The sequence below is a fragment of the Rattus norvegicus genome, chromosome 5 (genome assembly GCF_036323735.1).
Source record: "Rattus norvegicus strain BN/NHsdMcwi chromosome 5, GRCr8, whole genome shotgun sequence".
Lineage (NCBI taxonomy): Eukaryota > Metazoa > Chordata > Mammalia > Rodentia > Muridae > Rattus > Rattus norvegicus.
The window spans coordinates 74,506,881-74,532,500 of record NC_086023.1 but is presented as its reverse complement, the minus strand read 5'-3'; the positions used below and the strand labels follow the sequence as shown (position 1 = coordinate 74,532,500).

The 25,620-nt window shown below is 42.7% G+C and overlaps 1 protein-coding gene across 7 annotated transcripts in view; it reads right to left on the bottom strand.

The window, feature by feature from the left end:
* Zfp462 (zinc finger protein 462) overlaps positions 1-25,620 on the bottom strand; it is a 140,638-nt gene that overhangs the window by 73,520 nt on the left and 41,498 nt on the right. For 6 of the 7 annotated variants that reach the window (XM_039111032.2, XM_063287930.1, XM_039111033.2 and 3 more), the window contains exons 2-3: positions 4,959-5,208; positions 1-4,494 (exon numbers count right to left, since the gene is read on the bottom strand). The exon at positions 1-4,494 is cut by the window's left edge and continues 1,127 nt beyond it. In XM_039111032.2, coding sequence (XP_038966960.1) covers positions 1-4,494; positions 4,959-5,178 — 4,714 coding nt within the window. In that variant the 5' untranslated portion in view covers positions 5,179-5,208. The remainder of the gene's footprint in view (positions 4,495-4,958; positions 5,209-25,620) is intronic. The other variant, XM_039111037.2, reaches the window with a different exon arrangement.

The following is a 25,620-nucleotide window of genomic DNA, read 5'->3' as shown; positions in this document are numbered from 1 at the left end:
ACCCTTGTTTGAAAATCCTACTTGTCTCCTCCACGTCATTCTGGGTTATGTCAGCTGACTGCTCTACATCATGCACAAAGTCCTCAGCGGTCACCTTGATGGCCGGGTGTCGCTTCTGGTAGTGGGTCAGGACGCCGTGGATGCGAGTGTTGATGTACGGACAATGCCTGCATTTGTAGACGGCACCTGGGTTGATGTCAACATCCTGGGCAAAATCAGCAGCCTTCACTTTCATCCCAGGATGCTTCTTCCCATAATGGGTGAGGAGGCCATGCAAGTTGTTGTACTCGGACTGGCACACTGTACACTGATATGGGGTGGAAGATATAGCAGGATTAGCTGAAGCCAGATGAATGCTTTTCTCTGGGGAAAGTCTTGCATCCTCTGGGCATTCGGCTTCCTGCTCGGGAAGGGGGTTGGGCAGACTGTTTTCACAATTCACAGCGCCTATCAACTCTTCAGGTGCTAGGAGGGCCTTGTCTACACCATCTTTCTCCTTGATGATATCCAGCAACACAGATTCATCACCATTCATGGCCCAGGGGTGGAACGCTTGGTAATGATTGGTGATGTCCCAGATAGAGACGGCTTCAAAAGCACAGTCCCTGCATCTGTATGTTTTGGCTTCAGCTGACATGGTAAGAGTGGGAGAGGATGGGTCTGGCCCCGCCCAGAGTTTGGTAGCCATATAAGTGTAATCTACATAATGCTCAGGGTGCCTCCTTTGATAATGCAGGAGCAAACCACTGGGTTCCATGTGGGAGTAGATACACCACTCACAGTGGTAGCCAGCTTCTATCAAGCCATCTAGAAACGCCCACCTCATGATGGACGTGACTGTGGCCTTCAGGGCAGGGTGGTCTTTCTTGATATGCTTCCGCAGTGCATAGAAATAGGGGGAGGTATACGAGCACTGCCTACATTTGAGCGCTCGAAGTTTCGTTTTGTCCCGTTCCATGCCGGAAGCAGGGAGAAGCACACAACTGGCAGGCTTCTGGTTCCGGTCACAGAGGCTTCTGATGGTGGCTGTGTGCTGCCTGATCACATCGGCATTGGCCTTGAAGTCCCGGTGCTTCTTCTGATAATGAATGAGGACGCCCTTGACCGTCCGGTTCCCATAATCACAGTGCTGGCAAAAGAACATCTCAGTCTCCACAGGAGGGCAATCTCTCTCAGAACTGCTCCGGTTCAACTGCATGGGTGCAGGAGGCCGAGGGGAATCTTGGAGCCCTTCAGCCCCTCTCATCATTGCAGCTGTGGGAGGAGCCTGTCTGATATATTTGGCAGTGACCTTTATTTCTGGGTGTCTTTTCTGGTAGTGAACAAGCACCCCCACAACTGACCGATTGCTGTAGGAGCAGTGTTTGCAGTAGTAAAGCTCAATACTGAGGTCTGGTGGTGGGGGCTGTGGGGGGGGTGGGGAACCCATGTTGGACATTTTGGGAGACATTGGAGCACCCACCTCAAATGATAATTGGGCAAGGGCAGAGCCTCTGTCCACAGACACCATGCGCATGGTTTTCTGGATCCTAAAGTACGAGGCCTTTTCTTCAGGGTGTTTCTTCTGATAGTGAACCAAGACAGAGTGCATGTTGGGACTCGCAAACGAGCAAACGTCACAATCATAAACAACAACGGTGTTCACCGAAGGGTCTTTCTGGTTTTCACATTCTGGAGTAAAGGTCTTGGGAGAAGTATTTTTGTTAAATGTAGCTGGCATACCACCACCACGAGCCACCGGCGTGGATGTCGCCATGCTCTTGGGAGCTGAATTCAAAATCTCCCGCAGGGTCTGGGACTCAGCATTCAGCCCTTCCTGCTGCTCTACAACATAGCTTGAAAAGATCATAGCATTGTTGATTTTCACCGTGGGATGCATTCTTTGGTAATGTGGCATCAGGCTTCTGACATTCGGGCTTGTGTAGGAACAAAATCGACATCGGTAGATCAGGTCCGAATGGTCAAAGTTGAGTACATTCATGGCCTCTGGGTGATGTTCACCATAATGCTGTTGGAGGTCTTCAAAGTTGGTGTAGTCAATATAGCATTCCAGGCACCTGTACACTGCACTGTGATCATTGGGGTCCAAGATATACCTAAAGCTGAACTTAATGTATGGGTGCATTCGCTGGTAGTGAGTGCTAACACTCCGGGCAGATTTATTATTAAAGTCACAGTGTTTACAATAGTAAAGCCTTCCAGAGTCACCAAAATCAGTATTTTCATTACTGTGTTCTGTCCCATAGATAGGGGGTTGGGTGTTCAGCAGCGCTGCATTGGACACTTGGTGATCTTTTATGCTTGTTGAAGAGCCATAATAATCTTCTTCATCTTCAGAAAGTGTGAGCTCGATCTCGGCCCCATTGGTGGCAGTGTAATCATGGGTGATACTTCTATAGTTAGCCTCCTTCTGGGATTCACTGGTGTCTCTGGCCCAAATCTGTTGGGCTGAAAAGGCAGTGGGAACATCCATGATGGGTTCTGTTGGTTCTTCTTCCCTGTCCAGTTCAACCTCTATTTCTACTTCGTTGTCATCCTCTTCCTCCTCATCGTCCTCGACATTGATGATAGCATCTTCCTGCAGTTTGGTCTGGTTGATTTTGCTCTGTAAATTGCTGGCTATCTCGTCAATCCTTGTTCTCTTCTTCACAGGTGATAAATCAAGAGGAAAGTCATTAGCAAGTTTCCTAGAGGCCTTAGCTACAAAGTTATTCTTGGAGGACAATCCAAGAATTGAGGTCTGACTTTTCTTCACAGTGTTGCTGGAAGAGGGGTGGCTATCTGTCTCATTTTCCAGTGGCAGGCTCGAGGGCTGCCCCTCGAATTTTGGCAAGTTGTCGCAGAATGAATGTTTGTGCTGCTGATGGACTCTTAGCCCTTTCAGAGTCATGGTGGAATAACTACACATGGTGCATTTGTAAGGGTGCAAAGGTGGGACCTGTGTGGGTGGCTGTGGCTGCTGTGTTGGTGGTGGCGGCTGTGGCTGAGGTGGCACCTGGTGTGGTGACTGCAGCTGCGGTGGTGGAGGCTGCTGCACTGGCTGCGATGGTGGTGGTGGTGGTGGTGGTAGTGGTGGAGGTGGCTGTGGTGGCTGCTGCTGCTGCAAGGGATCCAACATGACTCCCGACTTTCTACCGTTGATGCTGGGGCTCTCATAAGATAGCATTCCTTCATTCAATGAGGAAGACAGACTTTCGCTTTGAGAATTCACAGTATCCCAATCCGACGTACCCGTGTGACACTGTTTATGAGCCCCGAGTTTTAATGAGCTCTTACAAGTAAACGGACACTCGTCACATTTGTAGACAGCTGTCTTTCCAGATAAGTGGATATTTTCTATGTGACGGGAAATGCTGCGACGGTGCATGGTGAGGAAAGGACAAAAGGGACACTGGAACCTATTCATGAACCTTCGAAATGGGATCCCCTTGGTCTCTAACAGTTTGTTGCCATCAGAGCCCATCAGCTGCTCTGCAGACAGTCCTGAGGCCTGGTGATCCATAACACTTAAACCATTCTCACTGTCTACCTCATTTAAATCCTCATCGGAACTAGAGTCATTTAGCATGCTGTTAGTGTCCAGGTCAGCGGATGAATTGGTCATGTCAGACATTCCATAACGGGATCTCTCTGTCAAGTTCACAAGGCCAGAATTATGAGGTGACTTCGGCTTCATCTGAGGATAAGACATAGGGGAAAACTTGGAAGTTGAAGAAGAATTAGGTCTCATGATGGAGTTGCCCACAGAGCCCCTGAAATTGGAGACATTAGTGTTGGGCATCTCCCGGCTTGCAGCATTCATGGACAGGTAGGTGGAGTTGGATGTGGGGCTGGGTTCATTATTATTCTGCACTTCAGATACATTAGTCCCTTCTTGCTGTTGCCTGATATTAGAAAGGATCTTGACCATACTTCTGTGTTTCTTCATCATGTGATCGCACCAGCGTTCTCGGCGGGGGGTCTGGTAGCTGCACCACTCACAACAGAAGTTGCCTCGAGACTTGGTCAAAGGCTTGACCATGGATTCTAAGATGCTACGCTCAACCACCTCCGCTGGCAGTTCCTTGCAGGGGTCCTGCAAGGACACTGGTGGAACCACAGGGTCTGACAGTGGAGCAGGAGCAGGCGGTGGTGCTGCGGACTCCTTCAAACTGTTTTTGTGGTACATCTTCTGATGCTTAATTATCCTTGCCCTCCGAGGTGATTTGTATGTGCAAAACTGGCAAGAAAAGACCTTTCCAAATCCTTCGTGCATCATGATATTATAATTTAAGGATCCTGGGACAGGAGGTCCAGTGGGACTCTCTTCAGCTTGAGCTCCATGGACCTTCCTAGTATGTTCTATGAGGAGATTTTTTGACCTGAAGTAGCGCACGCAGAACTTGCACTGAAAAAATTTGTTGGTTGGTTTGGGATTAGGGGTAATATGCTGACCGTAATATCCTGGACTGTGGCCATAGTAACTTCCACTCCCCAATGCAGTTGCACTTTGACCTACAGAGAATATTTGAGAAGATTAAAATGAGAAAAGTAAAGTGAACAGAGAGTATGAAACTCAAACCCACAAAACAGTACTATTTCAGTTATTCTTGAATTAAGAATCACATTCAACAGGCACAATGAGTCAAGATGCACTGAAGGCTACCCACAGAGTGTTACTGATGAAGACATCCTAGATAGCTTTGAATATAGAATAAAGACAAGTTTCATCCACTGTAAGATTTATTCTAGAACTTTCTGACACACTTTGTTTTCAACATTAGAAGGATACTCAGGGCCAGTAAAAGGACAACAACCTAAGATAACAAAGAGAAAAACAATGCCTAAGTAGTAAAAGTACCTTGCAGGGAGTAAGAAAACTCAGAAGTTACACATAAGATCTATGGTTACTGGTTGACAACAACAACAACAACAACAACAACAACAACAACAGACACATGAGTTTGACGTAGAATTACCTGATAAATCCTCGGCAATCACAAACTCATCCTTTATAGAAGAGAATTCCACCTCTGTCTGATTACCAGCATTCACGGACCCAGAGAGTGGCTCATCATCATTGTCCTCGGCAACATCCGTCGGCTGTAAGAACGCTGTGTGGACATCCTGGATGTGTGCCTTGAGATCTTCATAAGATGGGGCTCGGAAGTCACAGCCATCGCACTGAAGCACCTCCATGATCGGGGGCTACCCTCTCACATCAGGAACCTGAGGCAGAGGTCAGAACAAAGTATCATGAGGATCACACTCACCACAGACCCCAAGTGGCTACAGATCCGCTCATGGAATGAACTCCAACATCACTGCCTTTCTTTGCCAACTCAAACACCAGCCAAAGAGAGGCAATCAGACATAATAGAGACAAAGTCCTTGACTTCCTAACTTCAAAGGAAAGAAAACTCAGATAAATGTTTTCTGCTTTGATAGATCTTCAAATGCCATCTGCCAGGGAAACATTAATACTTCAAAAGTTGGTACAGTTTCTCCACCACATTCAGAATTCTAGATAACTTAATATTGATTCTGACTTCTCCTTAGACTATGTCTTTTTGAACTAGAGTCTTAGAAGGAAAGAGGCCATCCATCATCATTGAAGGGCAAGATAATTTCAATTTCTTTTACCCATCTCCATATTATTACATTAGTGTTTTAACACCAAATGGTAGAATAGACTTGACTCTTGGAAATGGCTGTGGTTTTTAGTATTGCTTTTATTATTTTAATATCTTTATTAATACTAGGGTTCACATTTTTCCTTTCCCCAAATAGTGTAGTTGCTCCTCCCCCTCCGCAGTGAAGTGAGTGGTTATTTGCTTTTTTACTACCTACCAATTAAAACTTAACAGCTTCTCCAGTCTAATTAGGTCATAAAATATTTCTCCTGAGATTTCCAAGCAACCAACTTTAGATGACAATTCAGTTTCTGGTTTAAGGGTACCTTGGCACGTCACATCCATTTATACTAAGACCACAGAGTCCAGTAGTTCTGAAGAGGGGCGACTGAGCCGGGGCTTTCCCTTTCCATCCCTTTCATCGACATAAACATGAAATTTAGACTTGGACACAAAACAACAGCAGCAAACATCAGCCTGTGAACCCGGTGTAGAGTAAAGCAAGGCAGAGTCCAACTCCCTGGTTCTGTAATTCACTGTGCAGTGCAACTGGAGTCTAGGGAAAGCTTCACGCTAGCTCAAGGCACAGTCTCACCACAAAGTGATGAGGCTATCGGGAAGGTGTGGTCCTCCCTAGTTTAGTATATATATCCAGCAATGAGATACCCAGTTATTATCTGAATTAGTAAGTTACTTCACGTAGTATATCACAAACCCTACTAAGTCATTGTAATCTAGAACCAAATGTCTTAAGAATTCAAGTTACAGCCAGATCATTTTATGATGCGGTTTTCTATGCCTCTCTTATAAAAGATATGTGATTTCTGCTGGAAAAGCAAAGTCCAGTAATGATGTGTCAGTGGCGTACAAAGAAGCCATGGCAAGAGGATTTCCTAGGAAAGAATGCTCCTGGCCATAGTCTGCTAAAATAAGTTCTGGCCAAGTCCAGCTCTGGGCAGAGCTTTGCAGAGTGAGAAACAGATATTTTACCTCCTCTCCTTTCACCCAACAATTTATCCTATTTCAATAAACATTGAACTGGACACCAGAGTCCTTTCAGCTAACCAAGTCTCAATATTCCAGATACACAAGCTTTTATGTCCGAGCCCCAACCCAAATTGTGTGGAAGAGGTTGCTATCAGCTCTGGATCAAATTACAGCAGTCACCGAGCCCCACCCCACTTCTCCTTTCGCACAGTCCATTAGACCTGAAAACAAATTTTTCCATGGTGCAGACGACTCCTGCATTTAGAACACTTCACAGAAAAAAGCAGATCATCCAATGCGCACTCCCCATCCCCCAAGCTTAGTCCTTTCATCTCAGCCAAGCAAGCCACAGCTCTGCTGAATGTGTTTATCACACTTTCAGGAGATAGGAGCTCCTGCGTCACTGAAGCTCTAAGACTCACTAAGCTGCCCTAGTCCTCTGAGCTGTAGGAGCAGCCATTTTAGCTCAGAGCCTCTCCTCCGAGCACAACATGGCTTCACTTGGATTCTGCTAGGCTGACAATCACAAGTGAATGCTACAAGGGCAGGCTGGGCTCCTCCTAAGCTCTTCTCTTCCCAACAAAGAATTAACTGTTTTCATTTCTTCCCGAAAAGCAGCACCTTTCTCCTCCTCAAATGTCATTCACCAAAGATCTCCAAAGGTTCTTTTATTCCATGATTGATAGGCTGGTTCGTTAGTCCCAGCAGAGTACTGGTTAGATCAGGACGTCCCTGGACCAGATCCTGTTCTGCAGCAGGATTTGGGGGTGTCCTGGACAGGAGACCTCCAGAATGCCTTGGTTTCTTGGGAGTCGTCCTTCCACACACAGAAGACATACCATCGGGAGGCTGCTAGCCAGATTCCAAAGTCTAATGACCTTTGTTAATCACCAGCCAGTCTGTCTGCATCAGCAGACCCTGCCAAAAGACACACCCTTCAACACAAAGGCTGTAGCTATTCCTTTTAAAAGAGGTTCTGTGAAAGCTCCATTGTGTAGCTCAGAGGAAAACAAAATCCCTTCCCTTCAAAACCTCAAGCCTTTAGAAATAATGCAACAAAAGGCTTTCTGCTGTGTCTCTTTTGGAGACTTTGAGCCTGGTTTGCACAAAACATCCACAAAAATGTCCCTGCTTGCACAAGGAGAGCAAGGCCCCTTCAGCACTGAGGCAGTCCACCTGGAGATGAAGTTCATCTCTCCAAACACTTCACTAATGTCTTGGTGTCTTCTGAAACTGTTACCTATGAAGGATGCTAACGTCATCCGATGCAAACACTAACAGTCTCCTTGTTCTGCTACAAAGGAGATTAAAGGGTTATGAGATCAGAAGAAGGGGGAAAAAGGAGCCACTGATTTGGAAAAAGAAGAGATGATGAAAGTGATTTTCTAATGGGTTCTAGCTTTAATGTTGCTGTAGTCTTGACCTCAAAAATAGCTCAGAGCCTTAGAAGAGGTTAATCTCCAGGCAGCTGGTACAACCAGCGGCAGGTAGAGCTCAGTGGCCTTCAATTTGATATCTGCACCAATACTGAAATGGGAATGTAGCCTACTTTGAAAGCCATTTTGTCTTTGTGTACATGGCTCTCCTGAAGATGCTGACGGAAGAAAACAGAAATTGCTGGCATGGTCCAAGCAATCCAAGAAACTTGATATATTTATGAGACCATAGAAGTACACACGGGAGAAAAGCAAGAGCAGGAAAATGGGAAGTAGAAAGGATCATCACAAAGCAAACTGGACCTCAGGGTGACGGGTTCATCGGTCAATCAGAAAGTGTTTCTGGAGCAGCTCGTAATCCTCTAAGAAGCCAAAAACACAGGGGGGTGGGGTGGGGGGGAGATGAGGCATTAAAGCCTGTATGTGTGACTGCTTCACTGACTAAGAAGAGCAACAGCTGTAAGAGACTAACCCAGAGAGTGTCCGCTATAAAATTATGGTTTAAAGTGAAAAGCCTCCTCATATTTACCTCATTTAATAACACGTGTGATTATGAGATTAACAACCTTTTTCTCACTTACAGAATCAGCACAATCAAGAGGAGAAATGCAAGTTTCTGAACTGAAAAAGAAATGTTATTTTTAAAGGTCAGGAGATCAATATATAAACCAAGCAGACATCTTTACTCTCCACTACCTATGTCCCTCCCAGGGACATATCTCCAGGCTCCTCAAGGCCGGATATGCTTCCTTCTGCTAACCCCACTTCTAATACCACGGCTGATGATAGTTGTGAACTGACTAACTTCACTCTAAAATAACCTTCACCTTAAGTGACCAGTTCTCTGAACAGGAAACTCTTAAACCATCCTAACTCTTCCTCAAACTATGCTTAATGAAGGGTTTCTCCACTTCATATTTAAAGTCTATGAGTTCAAAGTATAGTGTTTGGAAGAACAGCTCCTAAGCCCATTGTCTATGTTTAGCAAATGTCTTGAAGACATACTTAGAGAGTGTCCAAAGTCTCTGAAAACACCAGAATGAGGAAAGGGGCAGGCAGTGTGGACACATCTGCATGTTCTCAATCTCCTCACCAATTTGCACTAATCTTGTTGCCCATACGCCAGTGTTAGGGACTTCAGGGTCCATTGCACCTTGGATTTCCTTCTGAGGAGGAGAAAGCATCAAAACACATCTTCACTGTGTATCCTTGCAAGCTCAAATGTCACTGGAAAGGGGAGTTGTCCTTGTCGCTTCACAGCCTTCTTCTTACAAGCCTGCTGCTTTCAACCCTTGTCCAGGTCAGCTTGGCAAACACTACTCTTCTAACCTGATGACCTAGAGCATAAGGTGGTCCTCGAGGCAAAGTCCAACTGTCTCCAGGAAGTGACCAAACAAAAACACCAAGGACCTGCCGGTCTAATCTGTTCTCTGACCACAGGACTGCAGATCAGAAATGAAGCGGTGAAGGCCCACAGCCATGTGATTAAGTAGCAACTAATTATAACCTTCAAAGCCTTTGAGAACTAGATCCAGATATACAGAAGGTGCTTTTCCTCTGTCCACTCCAGAAACCTACTTTCATTTATAAGACACTGAACTCCCCAGATCTTCTCAGTCACAATTCTCAGGAAGGGCTTGAGTTATCACATGCTATTTGTTCTTCTTGCTTTTCTTACTTTCCTTTGAATGGAAATACAAACTATCCAAGGTGGACAATAAAATGAATGCAGAAATGTTACAACGGTCTGACCAGAAATAAACAAAAACCAGCAGCTTAACCATCATCCTGAGAAATCCTATTTACAGGTCAGAGGGGTTATTCATACAATAAGGCCAACAGGTTAGGGGATGTATTAGGCTGTTATTTCTAGTAACAAATCCAGAAACTCAGAATAAAACAGAGAAGTCAAATATTAACTGATAAACTTGTAAATTCGGGGTTGTTATTCTTGGCAAAGAGGAGTGTTTTGTATTGTTATTAATCATTTGCTCTTGTCGTGGCCAAAGTGAAAGTTCTACTTATTTAAAAAACCATTTAAAGACTCTTTCTCAACAGTGTTTAATTAGGAATATGAGGTGGTATTACCAGACCAGAAGTACTATCTAAGACACACGGGGTGTGTGTGTGTGTGTGTGTGTGTGTGTGTGTGTGTGTGTGTGTGTGTGTGTGAGTATGCATATTAAACTAGCTAATTTTGTTGATTTTAATTGATGTCTTATAGAGTCCTGTATCTCCAAGTTTGGCAAGACCCAGGACAGTCTTGCTCTGACCGCTCTCGTGTTAGTTAAGAAAACAACAGCAAAGGATTGTACCTTCATCGATCCCATAGCATTTGGTAGAAGTATAGATTGTGGCTCAGCATGTGGTGTCTTCAAATGTCCTATCAAATGTTTATACAGTTTGCTACATGATCTAAGCAGTTCTGTGTGCTCTTGGCAACTCACCACATTAACGAAAGGTTTAACTTATCAGGGAGGATAAATAATTAAGGAATTCAGAAGAAAGACACAGCTGTTCTTCAAAAACAATTTTTCAGAAGAGAAAGGATTAATTTGCAGTCACATAGGTAAACCTGTGATATGAAACTGAATTTAAATAGTAGCAGAAAATGCCACGAGACCAAAGCCTGCCAATGCATGCAGCCTCCATGGTACATGACCAGCCTCGTCCATCTGCAGGGCCTTGTACACAAGCACAAAGTCTAAAGCAAGCAATCTGTAGCCTAATAACCCAGTCGTCCTCCAGATAAGGATGTCTCCAAGTTATCTCTTATTTTAGGATTGCTTTGCTGAATAAAATTGTCAATGTTATAGAGCATGCCAGAGTAGTATTTCACAGCAAATACCTGCGGAGGTCAGCATTCAAATGAGATGAGCATCAAGAGATGTAATTCAAGCAGCTAAAAAAATGTCAGCTATGTACGTAAGAAGTGATTCTGAGGAACTTGTTATGAACGCAGGAAGTGAGTGTCCTACAGAAAGGTAGAACAGACCTTGTAGAGAATTCAGGCATTCCTTTGCAATGATATAAGGCTAATTGAGGCCAACTAGCCAATAGGCAGTCTGCCAACACTCCTGTCCTTAGAAAAGGAAGCCTGTGATTTGAACAAGAAGATAAAAAGAGAGAAAGGACAAGAAAAGAAAAAGAGGAAGCCGGGTGGTATCTCAGTTTTAGACTGCATTGTCTATGGAGGCAAACCTGTAGTTTACCAGATAACTCAATTCTGAGACGTGTCAAGACCATTTTCCTGAGTTGTGGCTTAGAAACAAAATGAACAAGATATCTCTCCTACACTAAAATTCTCAAAATGCAACAAGAAAGAAAAAAATTAGAGCCTGGCTCATCATGTTCTTTGAAACAATGCGAAAATGTTCTTGGTGTCAAACAAATAAGCAGGAAGTGATAAGGGCAGAAGCATTCCCTGAAATGCCACGGGCTCACGGGCAAGTTTTTTTTTAAAACTTTGAACCCATTCTTACCCCTGCATTTCAAACAAGAGAGAACTGACTTCTCTCTTCCAGAGCCAAATCTTACCCAAATGGCAGAGACAGGAAATCACTGTGTTCCTTTATAGACTCTCCAAAATGCTGGCTGGGTTTCTACAGGCACTTTCCACACTACAAGGACTCTCATTATAAAAATTGTAAAATTAAAGGGAAGTTGCAGATATGCTGCTGGGTCTTCATTACAGAGTTGATTGAGATGCAGAGTAAGCAGAACCTACAGTGGAAGCCATCGTCCACACCGGGAAAGACTAAAAATGAGCGCTTTCCTCATGGGCTCATCAGCCCAACAGGCCTCGGACATTTAATGCAGCTTCACAGCCGGAACTACTCCAGGCTACTAAGACTCAGCCATACACAATGACTCTAACTCTTCATTCAGAGTCTGGTGAATGAATACGACACCATCCTAATGTTTATCTCTTATTCAAAAACAACAATTTTGATCGGCTGCTGACTTGTGGTATATTTAAGAAGGTTTTGTCTGAGGAATTTCTTTTATCTGGGGAAGATCTATACTCTCAATCTAATCTCTTGGGAGATTCGTCCACTCCCTGATTGCTCAAAAAGTTGGACAAGTTCATGTGTGACACAAATGGATCATGAACAATAAAGACCACATTTTTTGTTATATGTGGGAACGAAAGTTTATTTCAAAGAGATAGAGCCCGAGTAGGCTAATGTGTGGGGATGATGAATAGGTTCAATAAAGTTGCATAGATAAAATGCTAAATGCTTTTATTTTGGTGCTAAGAATCAAACACAGGCTCTCGTACATGCTAAACACATCTGTTGGAGCAACTGCAGGCTCAGAGTTGAATGCCTTTCAACCTTCTATATAGCACTGTGGAATAGCTTTAGCTTACAATAGTTAACTGAATAATCCCCAATAACTAATAGGGAGAATTCTGAATGTACTCGTACACGTGCATATGCGTGCGTGCGCGCGTGCACGCACACACACACACACACACACAACTGAGACAACAGATATCCCAATGACCTCAATCAGTTACTTACCATTATAAGAACATAATGAGCCTTTACCTTCCCAGTGCTCTGACTATACTTATGCACCACCATGTTGGGCTTGGGAACCCAGGACTTTGTGCCTAGCAAACAAGCATCTACCTATGGAGCTATTCCCTCACCCATTAGGAGACTGTTTTTGAAAGGTGAGGAATGTCTACTCTACTTCTCACTTTCTCCAAGTAAGTCTGCTCTAAGAAACTGCTGTCCCCAAGAAGTACTTTCCTGTCAACACAACTCCATGGCCCTGTGAAACCACCAAGGTGCTCAGATACTTAGTCACGCCCACATTCCAAAAATTCTTTAAATGATAAAACCTACTTCTGTCCAAAGAACTGAGTTAGTTCTGAGTTACTCACTATTGAGCCATTAAAGAGAAAGAAGGGAGGGAAGAAGGAAGGAAAGGAGGGAGGGAGGCTGCAGAAATGCCTATCAAGTCAATTAAAGAATTTGTCCTCAGGTCACTAAAACCAAAAAGTGACAGCAGTGTTCTGTCTTTGCCTACCATTTTCACCTTGAGCAAGTCTTTTGAGGCCCTTCCTTACTTTGGTCATTTTGCTAAATGAAGAAACTAGATCATAATGTTCAACTGTTTTGTACAAGAGCCCTGTTTTACTTTCTCATATTTCTGATTGCTTTCTCATATTTGAAAAGGCATTTTGCTGATTGAGTTCTTTCTCATCATCTTCCCGAGGCTGCCTTCCCATCATTTGGGCCTACACTCAAAGCCTGTCTTCCAAGGTTCTTTTCCTTACATCCTCCTCTAACTATCGGCACTACCTTCCCCGGTGAGAGTCTCTTCTCACAACTGCACATGCTCAGTTGCTCTCGTGCTTTATCATTTGCTTCGTTTCTGGCATGCTTCCCATTTTTTTTCCTGCCCCACTGGAACACACACCTGGAGCAGAGTCCTTCAAACGGCCTCCCTCTCTAACAAAGGAACCACCTGAGAACAGGTCTCTGCTTGCTCTGTTCATCTGTCTTGTTCACATTGTTATCTTTACTTGGGGAGGAAGGGGGTGGGCAGTCAGTACGATCACATACACAGCAAATGGAAGTTGAACCAGAATGATGGAATAAGTGAATGAGAGCTTCCAGATGACAGGAATCTAACACACAACAAGAAGACTGGCCACCAGAGTCATGCAAGCCCCATGTCACAAAACAGTGACCCCAACGAGAGGTAATTCTGCTCCCATCATCTCTAACTGAAGGAGTCTACAAACCATAGGGGTGCTACTGACATGCATTTGGCAGAGTCAGGGGTGCCCCTACCACCCCACAGCACCCAAAAGAAAGCATTATCTGATCCTCAGTGTCCATATTAAGAGTGGAAATCATTTCACAAGGTTATTTCCAGGCTCTCTTTTCAAGCACTTCCTGGGATCATAGCTAGTTTGTCTCTGGCCCAAGTAACTAACAACTTCTCTCCCAGTTTCAAGGTGTACAACTCTAGTTCTAATTAATCTCATCAGCCCTTATAAAATGTGGTCATGTTTACTCCTACTTTCTGATTTTGGTAGTTTTACTGAAAAGTCTTTCAAAGAAAATTCCAAGACTATCCTACCTTTCACTGGTGTTAGAATCCTTGCTCTGTTGGTTTTCTAAATTTGGTAAAGGACCAATATCATTAAAAACGAGCCAGTTCTACTCTAAGTATATGGTCTCCAGCCAAAATTTCTACGAAAAATGCAATACGGATCTTCTGTTGGTGTGTAAAGTTATCTTCCTTCATGGCAATAAGGCCTCTGGCTACTCAATAAAAAAAAAAAAAATCACCTTCAAATGACAATTTTGCTCTTTTTTTGTTTGATTGTTTTTTATCCCCAGGGCCCAGTTAGGTCTGGTTTTGGTGAGGGCGAGCGACTGTATGCTTTCCTACCTTCCAGGAGAAAAGGAATCAGGGGTACAAAATCAAGAAAAAGGCAATTAAAAATAGACAGATGATAGATATATTATTCATACATAGAAATAGATACATAGATGATTGAAAAATAGCACCAAATAAGGTGGTATGACACATAACCCCATCCCAACTAAGAAAGCTAAGAAAGCCACAATACAACCATTAGCTGATTCCTGACATCCTAGGAATTTGAAGCTTCTTCCATGGAGATTGTGTCCCCAGTAGTCTTGCTCCAACCATGCAAATATTACACTGCTAAGTTCTCCTGAGCTGATAGATACCTATAGCTACACTGGAGACCATGTGATCACCTTCCTACAAAATCTCTGTCTGAGTTAGGATTTTGCTGCTGTGAACAAGCACCATGACCAAGGCAAGTCTTATAAAGGATAATACTTAATTGAAGCTGGCTTACAGGTTCAGAGGTTCAGGCTACTATGATAAGGTGGGAGGATGGCAGCATCCAGTTAGGCATGCTTCAGGAGGAGCTGAGAGTTCTATATCTTCATCTGAAGGTTGCTAGTGGAAGACTAGCTAGTGGAAGTGATTCCAGGCAGCTAGGATGAGAGTCTTATAGCCCACACCCAGATTGACACACCTACTCCAACAAGGCCACACCTTCTAATAGTGCCACTCCCTAGGCCAAGCATATACAAACCATCACATTCCATTCCCTGACCGCTATAGGCTTGTTCAAACACATGAGTCTATGGGGCCTTTACCTAAATATAGCATAATGCAAAAATACATTTAATCTAACTTCAGATTAAACCCACAGTCTACAGCAGTCTCAACAATGTTAAAAGTCCAAAGTTCAAAGTCTCTTGTGAGATTCATCCAATCACTTAACTGTAATCCCCAAATCAAGACCGGAAACCAGCTGGGCAACCTCCAAACTCCGCCATCTCCATGGCTGATGTCAAAGTGGTCTTCAGATCTCCAAGTCCGTTTTCATCTTTGTTGACTGAAACAAACTTCTTTTCTCGGGCTGGTTCCACTCCCTGCTAGCAATGTTCCTTGGCACATATCCCATGGCTCTGGAATCTTGAAAATCTTGAGGGTCTCCAAGGCAACTTCAATGCTACAGCTTCTTGTTTCAATATCTGGGATCCACTAATGACCTTCTGGGCTCCTCCAAAAGGCTGTGTCACTTCTCCAGCTCTGCCCTCTGTAGCACTCTAAGCTCAGGTTGATTCACTCCACTGCCACTGCTGTTCTTGGTGATCATCCCATGGTACTGGCATCTCCAAAGTACTGGGGTCCTCTGCTGCAACTAGGCTTCACGAATAGCCTCTCATAGGCTCTCTTCATGGTGCCAAGCCTCAAATCCTTTGCATGACCCCTTCAGTCCTGGGCCATCAACTGCAACTGAGGCCTTCCATAGCCTCTCACAGTGTCCAGCCTCAGCTGCTCTTCATGATCCCTCCACGCCTTCAAAACCAGTACCACCTGGGTGACTCTTACACATTACCAAGTCCAGCTGCAGCATGAGGTACAACCTTGGCTATCTCTGGAACACAACTTCTTTGCGCTCTCACAAACACTTCCCAGATTTCACCTCAGTGATGCTGGTCTTTTCCTAATCACCATTAATTTCTTAGCTCCAGCTAACCAGCATCAATTGTCCCAGTAGTCCCTTCTCTTCTTGACTCTAAAGACAGAGCCACATAGCCGAAGCTGCTGAATTCTGCGCTTGCTGGGATTGGAGCATATCCTCCCCTGCCCCACCCCCTTTACCAGCTTTCTGCTTTCTGACTCTCTCTCTGCCTAAGCTTGGATGTCCTGGAACTTGCTTTGTAGATTGAACATTGAACTCAGAGATCTGCATGTCTCTATCTCTGATAGGATGAAAGGTATATACCAACATGCCTGGATTTAAGCTTTTCTTCACCTAGAACCTGCTTTGTCCCAGGCTGACCTTGAACTCAAGAGATCTCTTTGGCTTTGTCTCCTGGGATTAAAGTTGTATACCACGGTGCCTAGATTTAAACTAGGATCTTGCCCCCAAAACCCCTTAATCTGTTAACTCCTAGAATATAGCATTCAGTTCCATTCACTTCCTGGTGCCCCTTTAACACTTGAACCATATATTTTATATTTTTCCTTTCTAAGCTTACTATGCTTCTTCAAAACACTCTTCATGAGACTCAACCAGAGAACAAAGTCTCTGCTAGACTTTTTTGAGACTTCCTTTGTCAATGCAATTAATAAAAATTTCTTTACCTTAGACTCAGATAGACTCTTCAGTCAGGGCAAAAAGCAGTCACATTCTTCACCAAAATAAAAAAAAAAAAAAAAACAAAAAAAAAAAAAAACAAAAAACAACAACAACAAAAAAGACTCTAGGCCACATTCTGAAATTCTTCTCCACTGAAACCTCTTGGGCCAGGTCTGCACAGTTCAAATCATACTCAGCAATAAAGTTCCAAATTCCTAAGATAGCCCATTAAACCCAACTGATAGCATTCTACTGCTTTCCAAAGTCACAAAATCCACATTCCTCCAAACAAAAGCATGGTGAGGCCTACCAATCACCCAAGTCCCTGGTACCAACTTCTGTCTTAGTTAGGGTTTCACTGCTGTGAACAGACAACATGACCAAAGCCAGTCTTTTAAGGACAACATTTAATTGGGACTGACTTACAAATTCAGAGGTTCAATCATCAAGGTGGGAGGATGCAGGCAGAGAAGACAGTTCTACATCTTCATCTGAAGGCTGCTAGTGGAAGACTCACTTCCAGGCAGCTAGAGTGAGGGTCTTATAGCTCACATTCACAGTGACACGCCTAGAATAATAGTGCCACTCCCTGGGCTGGGCATATACACACTATCACAACCAGTTCATTTGAAAAACATTCTCTGGGACACTGAGAAGCATCTCTCCCCTTTATATATGGAAACCATGATTTTAGCGGAGGGAAATATCGCATGCTTCTGTTGGAGCAGTTTCTCTTCCTTAGTGAAAGCAATGTATGATTTGAGCCTTCCTGAAGAATCTACTCTAAAAGGTGATTATCTGTCGGCTCATCACATTTACTAGATCAGAAATCTTAAGAAGACCAGGTAGTACAATCTACTCCAACATCTTCATCTTTCAGATGAAGTAAACTAAAGTCCTAAGAAAAGTAACCTGAGACTTTTCTGAAAGGGAGTGTGTGTGTGTGTGTGTGTGTGTGTGTGTGTGTGTGTGTGTGTTGTATTGGTGGTGGTCATGGTGGGGCACTTATGAACTCCAGTGTATCCTCTGCTCAGAATGCAAACTCAGGAGAAGTACACAAAAGGTGCAAAGGCTGTGTAGTCTCCAGGGAACTTCTCAGGCATGCAAGCACTGTGTCCATACTTTTGCTAAGTGCACCCAGAAGACTGAAGGTGCTGACAAAGGTACAAACAGAGGAACGAGAGCTGTGACCCTGAATTAATCTTTCTTCAGACTCCCAAGTTCACAGAATCAGAGCAAGGTTATGGAGGAGATTTACTGCCACCAAATCCACCCCGTGAGAAACATCCTTTTGCTTCTTATGGAAAATGTTCTGTCAACAAAGGCACTACAGAGCTTGTCTGAGAGAGCCTTCGGGACATCTGGAAATATTAGGGTCAGACCCATGGAAGAAGAAAGCAGAGTAGTCAGAAACACCTAGCAATGGAACCAGGTTCCCAGTGGCCTCCCCTCTGAGCCATTCAGACTGACAATGTCAGAATATTGTTGATAGGACAGCCCAAGCAAAGCACATTGATAGGTTATTTCTCCAACAAGGTGAGGTAAACAGATTTAAACCAGATTAGATTACATTAAAAGCAAGTTTATTGGGAAGCTGCTCTCAGGTGGGTGAGTTCACTGGCACCAATGACCAAGGCCAGGGAAGTCACCCTGGAGAAGGGGAGGAGCAAGAAGGGAGCCTGAAAGAGAGAAGGACAAGCCAATACATAGAAAGAAAGAAGAGGAGACCAAAATGTCTGGAATATATAGGGAAAGGGAAAGGGAAGCCCAGTCCCCAGACTGGAAAATTCAGGGTTGGGAGCGGGGTATGCCAGGTAGGGACTGAGGGATGTTGGGAGAACCTGGAGGCCAGATGGGCTTTGGTGTGTAAAATATGCACCTCAGTCCTTTGTCCTAGGGTTTGAAACCAAACACACCTATTTTCTCCTCAAACTCACTGCAATATGAATTTTTCTCCTTCTGATTGTTTTTGTTTTTGTAAAGCACAGTTTCTCTGTGTAGTCCTGGCCATCCTAGAACTCACTCTGTAGACCAGACTGGCTTCAAACTCAGAGATGTGCCTTCCTCTGCCTCCAGAGTGCTGGGATTAAAGGCTTGTGCCATCTTGGCTCTGTGGAATTATTTTTCTATGTTGACTAACTTATTAGCTTATCTTTCTTTCTAGTTTAAGTTTTGTTGTTGTTATTATGACAGGGTCTGGATGTAGGGAGCCGTGTCTGTTCTGGTACTCTCCATATAGCCCCCAATAGTAAGATTATTATTATTATTAGACCTCATAGCAATCACCCTGACACCTCCCACCTTATCTTTACCCTTTATTCTTTGATCTATCTGTCTTCATTACTAGGGGATAATAGTTTTCAGATTTGTTTCAAAAGTTAAATACTTCCAAAAACCTAAGAATCTTAAACTATAAAAGTATTTTTTCATAAAAGGCTTTAACAGAAATGTCTAGTATTAGTGATGAGAAGACACTGGCATGCCCATGACTACTCATGTTTTTCCTCGACATAGACTATTTCTACTTGGTTTTGAAGAAATTCCCACCCTTTGACAGTGATTCTCAAAGACTGGTAGCAGGAGCAGCTGCAGGAACTCAAGTAATTGGAATGCAAATTCTCAGGTAATACCCTACCTTGCCCAGGTAAGGGTCAGTTTGTTATGCATTGACAAAGTAAAGCCCAGTTTTAAGACCAAGTTCCACCATTCTCTGCAGTATGAAGCTGAGACCACTCACTAGACCTCAAAGCAACTGCATTTTCTGTTGCACGGCCATCCTACTTCAGATGTATTTATGATATCCCAAGTTCCTCGGGGCATAACATGGCCAAAGCATCAAAGAACTGAGATTTTCAGAGTAACCTGCAGGACACTTTGGGCCAGGGAAAAATCTCCACCCCCAGGGAACTTATGGTCCTCAACACAACAAATTTAGCAAGACAATAAAGCATTGGCTAGCTCTATGGAAATGGGAAAGGAGCTGTTAACATTCCTCCGGGGAAGGGCGATTAGACCAGACGTCCCTAGAGATTTTACCTGCCACTTCCTCTGACCTCCAACTTCACAGGGATTTAGGGGGTGCTATGAAGAAGGAGGTTGGCTGAGAGCGGGATTCCAGTGACCCAGAAGAATTTGATGCACTCTAGTTCTTGTAAATGCCCCGCAATAAATACATTGGTTCACCCAGCTGGCCTTGTCACTCACTCCCTGTGTGGAGTCTTTCCTAACTGGAGTGAACAGACATTTCTTTACATTATCCCAAGAATATTCACAAGAGAAATGCAATTGTTGAAATGAATATTAATTATAGAGTTTTAAAGATCAGGTGAGAGGATGAATGTTTGCCAATAGTTAACTTCTTTGCAGATCCAGCATGATAAGAGTGGATGAAGCATCTTTTAAGGACAATGCTTGTCCTTAGAATGAATTGATATGATGGATGCAGTTCCTTGCACACTTCAGAATGGTTCATGACAAGGTATCCTTGGCATTTCTAAAGTAGGACACAGCAACCCACAACTGGCGGGGCAATCAGAGTATTTCTTAGAATTGAATGAAAAGCCTCAGGACTTTCGAATCTTCCATAAGAAAAGCTTTTGTGATGAATAAGACATCTCCACCAAGCCAGTGGGTTGGTTTTCACAAACACTGGAATGTAAAGCTAAATTGTCAACCAGAAAGTGCAGAAAACACAAAAGTGTTTGGAAATTCGCCTTAAGGGTCTATGCTTCAGGCCAGCCAAGGACTTTAGGGATGGAGGGGGTGGGGGCTTGCTGCTGCAAAGGCTTGACTACGAGGAAAAAAAAAATGAACGAGGCTTGAACTCAAAATCAAGAGTTTAGAGACAACTTTCAATAGCCATGTCCTGCCCCAGACACAGTCAGTGTCCCTTAGACTGAAGGACTACAGAAGAAAACAGAGCATCCGACCTGAACCTCTCAGGTGAGAAGCGAGTTGAGCTTAAAGAGATTTTATTACCACAAAACTTAGAGAGGTGAGGGAAGGGTCTAAAAAAGTTCTAATAGTTATGTCTCAATCAGCAAGTTAGGCGAAAATATCCTGAAGGAGGATGACAAGGAAAAAAATGGCCTGGAGAAGACCAATGAACAATCTCTTTGGAAAACCAGGACATAGAAGAAAATTATATACAGCAATTAAGAGAGAGTCGATGGAGGATGAGATCAAAGATGGGGTGATAAGATATCGCCTGAGATGAAAGGGAGCTGGCAGCTGAAGAAAGAAATGGATGACACAAATAATACCACTGTAGAACTAATAAATATATTAAAGTTATAAGAGGAACAATCCACAAACCAAAAACAAAGTTGATGATGTGGAAAACAGTCTTCAAAACACTACACGAAAGGCAGAGGGAAGGGACAGGCAGATGAAAGCAGGTAGGAAAGATGACAGATAAGGGGTGAACACAAAGATCCAACATACAGATGAAAGTATGCTAGGAGCGGACAGCAAAGCAAAGCAAAACACACTCAGATCTGGGATGGAAAATAGTTAAGATGGCAGAGAGGCCGATGTTCCCGGGAAAAGGAATAGAGAATTGTCAGAATCGAGACGCGCTATGACCAGGATTTCAAAGGGTAAGCTAATAACATGGGACATAGAGGGAAAATGCTAAGTGGCCTTTGTGTTTTTCACAGGGGGATTTTGCAATGGCCAACAGTAAGGCAGTGTCTACGTAAACTTAAGAAAGAGAATTAAGAGTCAATCACCAGTCCTAACTACGGTTCTAACCATGTACAAAAGTAATAAAGATGAAAACAGAAAACAAAAGCGTATTTATTAGTAAGTCTTTTCCAAAGAGCTACTCAGAGGACTGAAGAGATGGCTCAGCTTGCTCTTACAAAGTCCAAAGCCGGGTTCCCTGTACACAAACTGCACAGACAACCTGGAGACCTGATACCTCTGACCTCCTTGGACTCCTACACTCATGTGCACATGCCCACAGACAGACACATAATTAGAAATAAAATTTAAAAAAAACATACTCAGTAATATATTGTACACCCAACCAAAAACTTTCAAACTCAAGATGTCAAGAGGGAATTCTTAAATTATTATAGACCTCATGCACTGAGTCCGCTTTCAACTACAATTAAATGATTTATAATACTTGTAAACAAAATATGACTTCTTAGGTGAATGGTTGTAATAATGACTTTATAACGGTCCCAAAAGCACACACAAGGTAGAAAAAGAATCTTCAGATATTTTAACAAAATAGCAAAGAGTGAAGAGGGTAACTAGATTTAGATAAATATTCTCAATTCATACAACAGGACGGCATACGCAAGTAGCCGACAGTGAAGCTAATAGGACTCCAAAAAGGTGAGAGCTTTGGCGCTGTGAGTAGAGCATTGCCTAGCATGCAGAAAGCCCTAGGTTTGATTCTCTTTACTGCCTAAGATTGTAGTGTTTCATTCCTTTAATCTCAGTGCCCACTAAGTGAAAACAGGAAAATCAGAAGGTTAAGTTCATTCTCCAGTCTATAGCAAGTTTGAGGTCAGTCTGGGAAAATGAAGTCCTGAGGTTTTGGCTTTTTTTTTTTTGTTTTTGTTTTTAAGGTAAAATAAATGAGCAATTACATGAAACTTCAAATTGAAGTACAGGTGCATTAATCAAGGTTAATTTCTAATTAGTAATAAAATAAAAACAATTATATAACTTTCCATTACTGGAGGGAGGAAATGGAAGACAATGTGGATGATCTGTAAATACAGAAGACAAAGGGGACCAGGCAGAAACATACGGGAGAAGGCCGATGGCTGATTAAGTTTAATTGTACACGCTCTCTGGATAGGAGTGAATTGGATCACCCCACCTTTGGAAAACAGGTAGACGAAAAACTGAACCTTTAATTGTGTTTTGCTTACAGAAGACACATATATAGCCAAATGACATGTGTGATGACATGTGTAGAAAAGGTACCAAGTACAGTAAAATGAATAGAGCTCCTCATTAGTATTAGTCATGACTAAATTCAAGACAGAAGCTTTCTGGATGGTAAAGACAAACACTTGATAACATAAGAGAACAATCCACTGTGAAGATTCTAATGAATATTCGTGTCCACTTAACAGCACCAAGAGACACCAAAACAGTGGTAGACACAGAGGCAGGAGCATTGAATAGACTAAATGGAGAAAGACAACTGAGGACATAATTAATACCATTAACAAAATTGAGTTAAGAGATTCACTTTACATTTTAGATCCCAGAAATAGAAAACGTTCTTTGGTGTTTTTCAAGTATCTGTGGAATATTTACAGAGGTTTTCAAGTGCCCACCGAGGCTTCCTAAGGTCATTAATGCCCAAATTGAGAAATAATAAATTACAAATGGAGAAGAGAGTTTATTGTTTCTATTTGCAGTACAATAAAGCTAGGGGGGACAGAAGGCAGATTTCCAAGCACTTGGGAAATTTTTTAAATAATATTCTACTGAATAATTTCTCAGATAATCACAAAATCTGAACAGCAGACTACAACTTTTAAAAAGGTACATATCTAAATGTGGAATTTAGCAAAAGAGTTACTACTTAGAGGACATTTTGTAGTTATATCAAAATTATAAATCAAAACTATAACAGGGCTGGGGGTGTAGCTCAGTTAACAGGATACAAGTTTAGGATGCATGAAGCCCTGGGTTCAATTCCCAATACCACATAAATGGATTTGGTGGCATCCACCTGTATTCCCAGAACCTGAGAGTAAAGGCAGAAGGATCATGAATTCAAGATCTTCCGTGTCTACAAAAGACTAGATCTCAAAACACAATATGAATAAATAAGTTAAAAAAAACAAATAAAGTTTATTAAAGCAAAACTACTATTATGTGATAAAAATACTTAGCATGTAAGAAAGGCACAGGATGTTGGGGGGGTGCAGAAGTCAAAATACAACCAGGTGTGGTGTATACACCTTCAACCCCTGCCCTTGAACAGCAGAGGCAAGTGGACCTCGGCAAACTATTGTCCAGGCAGGACTACATAGTGAAATTCTGTCTCTAAAACAAAACATCAAAAAACAAAAAACAAAACAAAAAAACAAATACTGACAAAACTTAGTAAATACATTATTTAAACGCATATAGAACTATATAAAATGAAATTAAAGAGAAGGAGAGCCTAATTAAAAATAAAAAGGAGCAGAGCAAAACACAAGTATGCAAGGTTAAGGTTAAGTGCACATGAAAAGGGAAGCACATAAGGGGTTGGGGATTTAGCTCAGTGGTAGAGTCCTTGCCTAGGAAGCGCAAGGCCCTGGGTTCGGTCCCCAGCTCCGAAAAAAAGAACAAAAAAAAAAAAAAAAAAAGAAAAGGGAAGCACATTTCACTTATGCTACAATGCTTAAGCTGTGACAGTATGTTTACCTGAAATAATTAATAATCATCTAGAAACTCAGAGATTACCAAAATCAGGTGACAAAGGGACACCCTACTTTGTCGGCCGACAGACAGACAGGCCCACAATGTAAGACTAGGAGACAGACAGACAAATACACACACACACACACACACACACACACACACACACACACACACACACAGTGCAAGACTAGGAAACTCTTGAAAAGCTTATCCAACAAGGTGTAAGAAACAACGAAATTAATAATCCATATGCTTTTCAAACTGTCTGGCCTATTGCCAGGACCCTTACCAAAGTGACTTCCAGATCCAGTGTAACTCAATTTCATCTGACAATGGTGGCTAGGTTAGGACTAGGTGTGGTGGCTCCGAGCCAGGAATCCCAGCACTCAAGAGGCAGAGGTAGGTGGTTTGAAGCTAGTCACATCTACACAGTGAATTTCAGGCCAGCTAGTGAGACCCTGTCTCACAAATACAAAAAAAAAAAAAAAAAAAAAAAAAAAAAAAAAAGGCAGCCAATGCCTCTTCCAAATTTTGAGGAAAATATTGTTATTTTTAAATAATAGCTGGCAACCCATTACAGGGCTGCCACTCCATGTTGAAGTGGGTTGACATAATAAAGAGGCAAGTATTTTAATATAGTGGGTCCACTGAAGCTATTTGAAATGAAAGGACAATTTGATCAATAACAGAAAAGGTGGAGGACACCTGATAAACTTCAAACTCAGCACCGTACTTAATAGTTAAAGTAGGAAAACTCCCAGTTCAGGAATAAAATTCGAAAAAATTTCAGGTCAAAACCCAAGCAAGTGATCAGACTATCTATGCCAGAATTAGGGAGGCAGAAGCAACGGGATCAGGAGTTCAAGGTCAGCCTCTTGCTAAGCAGTGATTTTTGAGGTTATTGAGCGCTCCAGGAGATCCATTCTCCAGCAAACAAGAGTAGATAAAAGACACCAGAGAGAGTTCCACCGTGCCTGCATGTTGTCGGAGTATCGGCTGACATACACGTATAAGAAAACCTACAGAAAGTTAAATAAGTGGGGGGTTTCGACTTAGGTTTGGTCCCAGGAAATGATACTTCTACGAAATGAGTTGAAGATTTGCTGCTTATGATAAAGTAAAATAAATTGACAATTCGGGGTAATTTGGTAGGAAGATTGACCACCAAGGAATTTCAACTCCTCTGCCTTCTTCATTCCTTTTGCTACTCTACCTCCCAGTCTTTAATGGCTCTGTTATCTCGGATAATCTGTACTCAGAAATTTTCTAACTCTATCCTAAGGTCATGGAGATGATTTTCAATGGATACCTGTTTCGACTCAAGTCTCAACAAGTTGCTACATTTCATTTAAAGGCCTTTGTTTCTGTGAAAAGAACAGCTAGGTTCTAGTCCCATCTTCAAGAGACTTAAGAGAGTAGAAGCAAAACTGGCCAGAGTTCAAACCCATTTGTTTTGTTTTAGCAACAGGGTAAAAGGGACTTCTCCTTCAAAGGTGTTTTGCATATCCTTCAATTTGTGCCTCACCCAGCATGTTGGAAG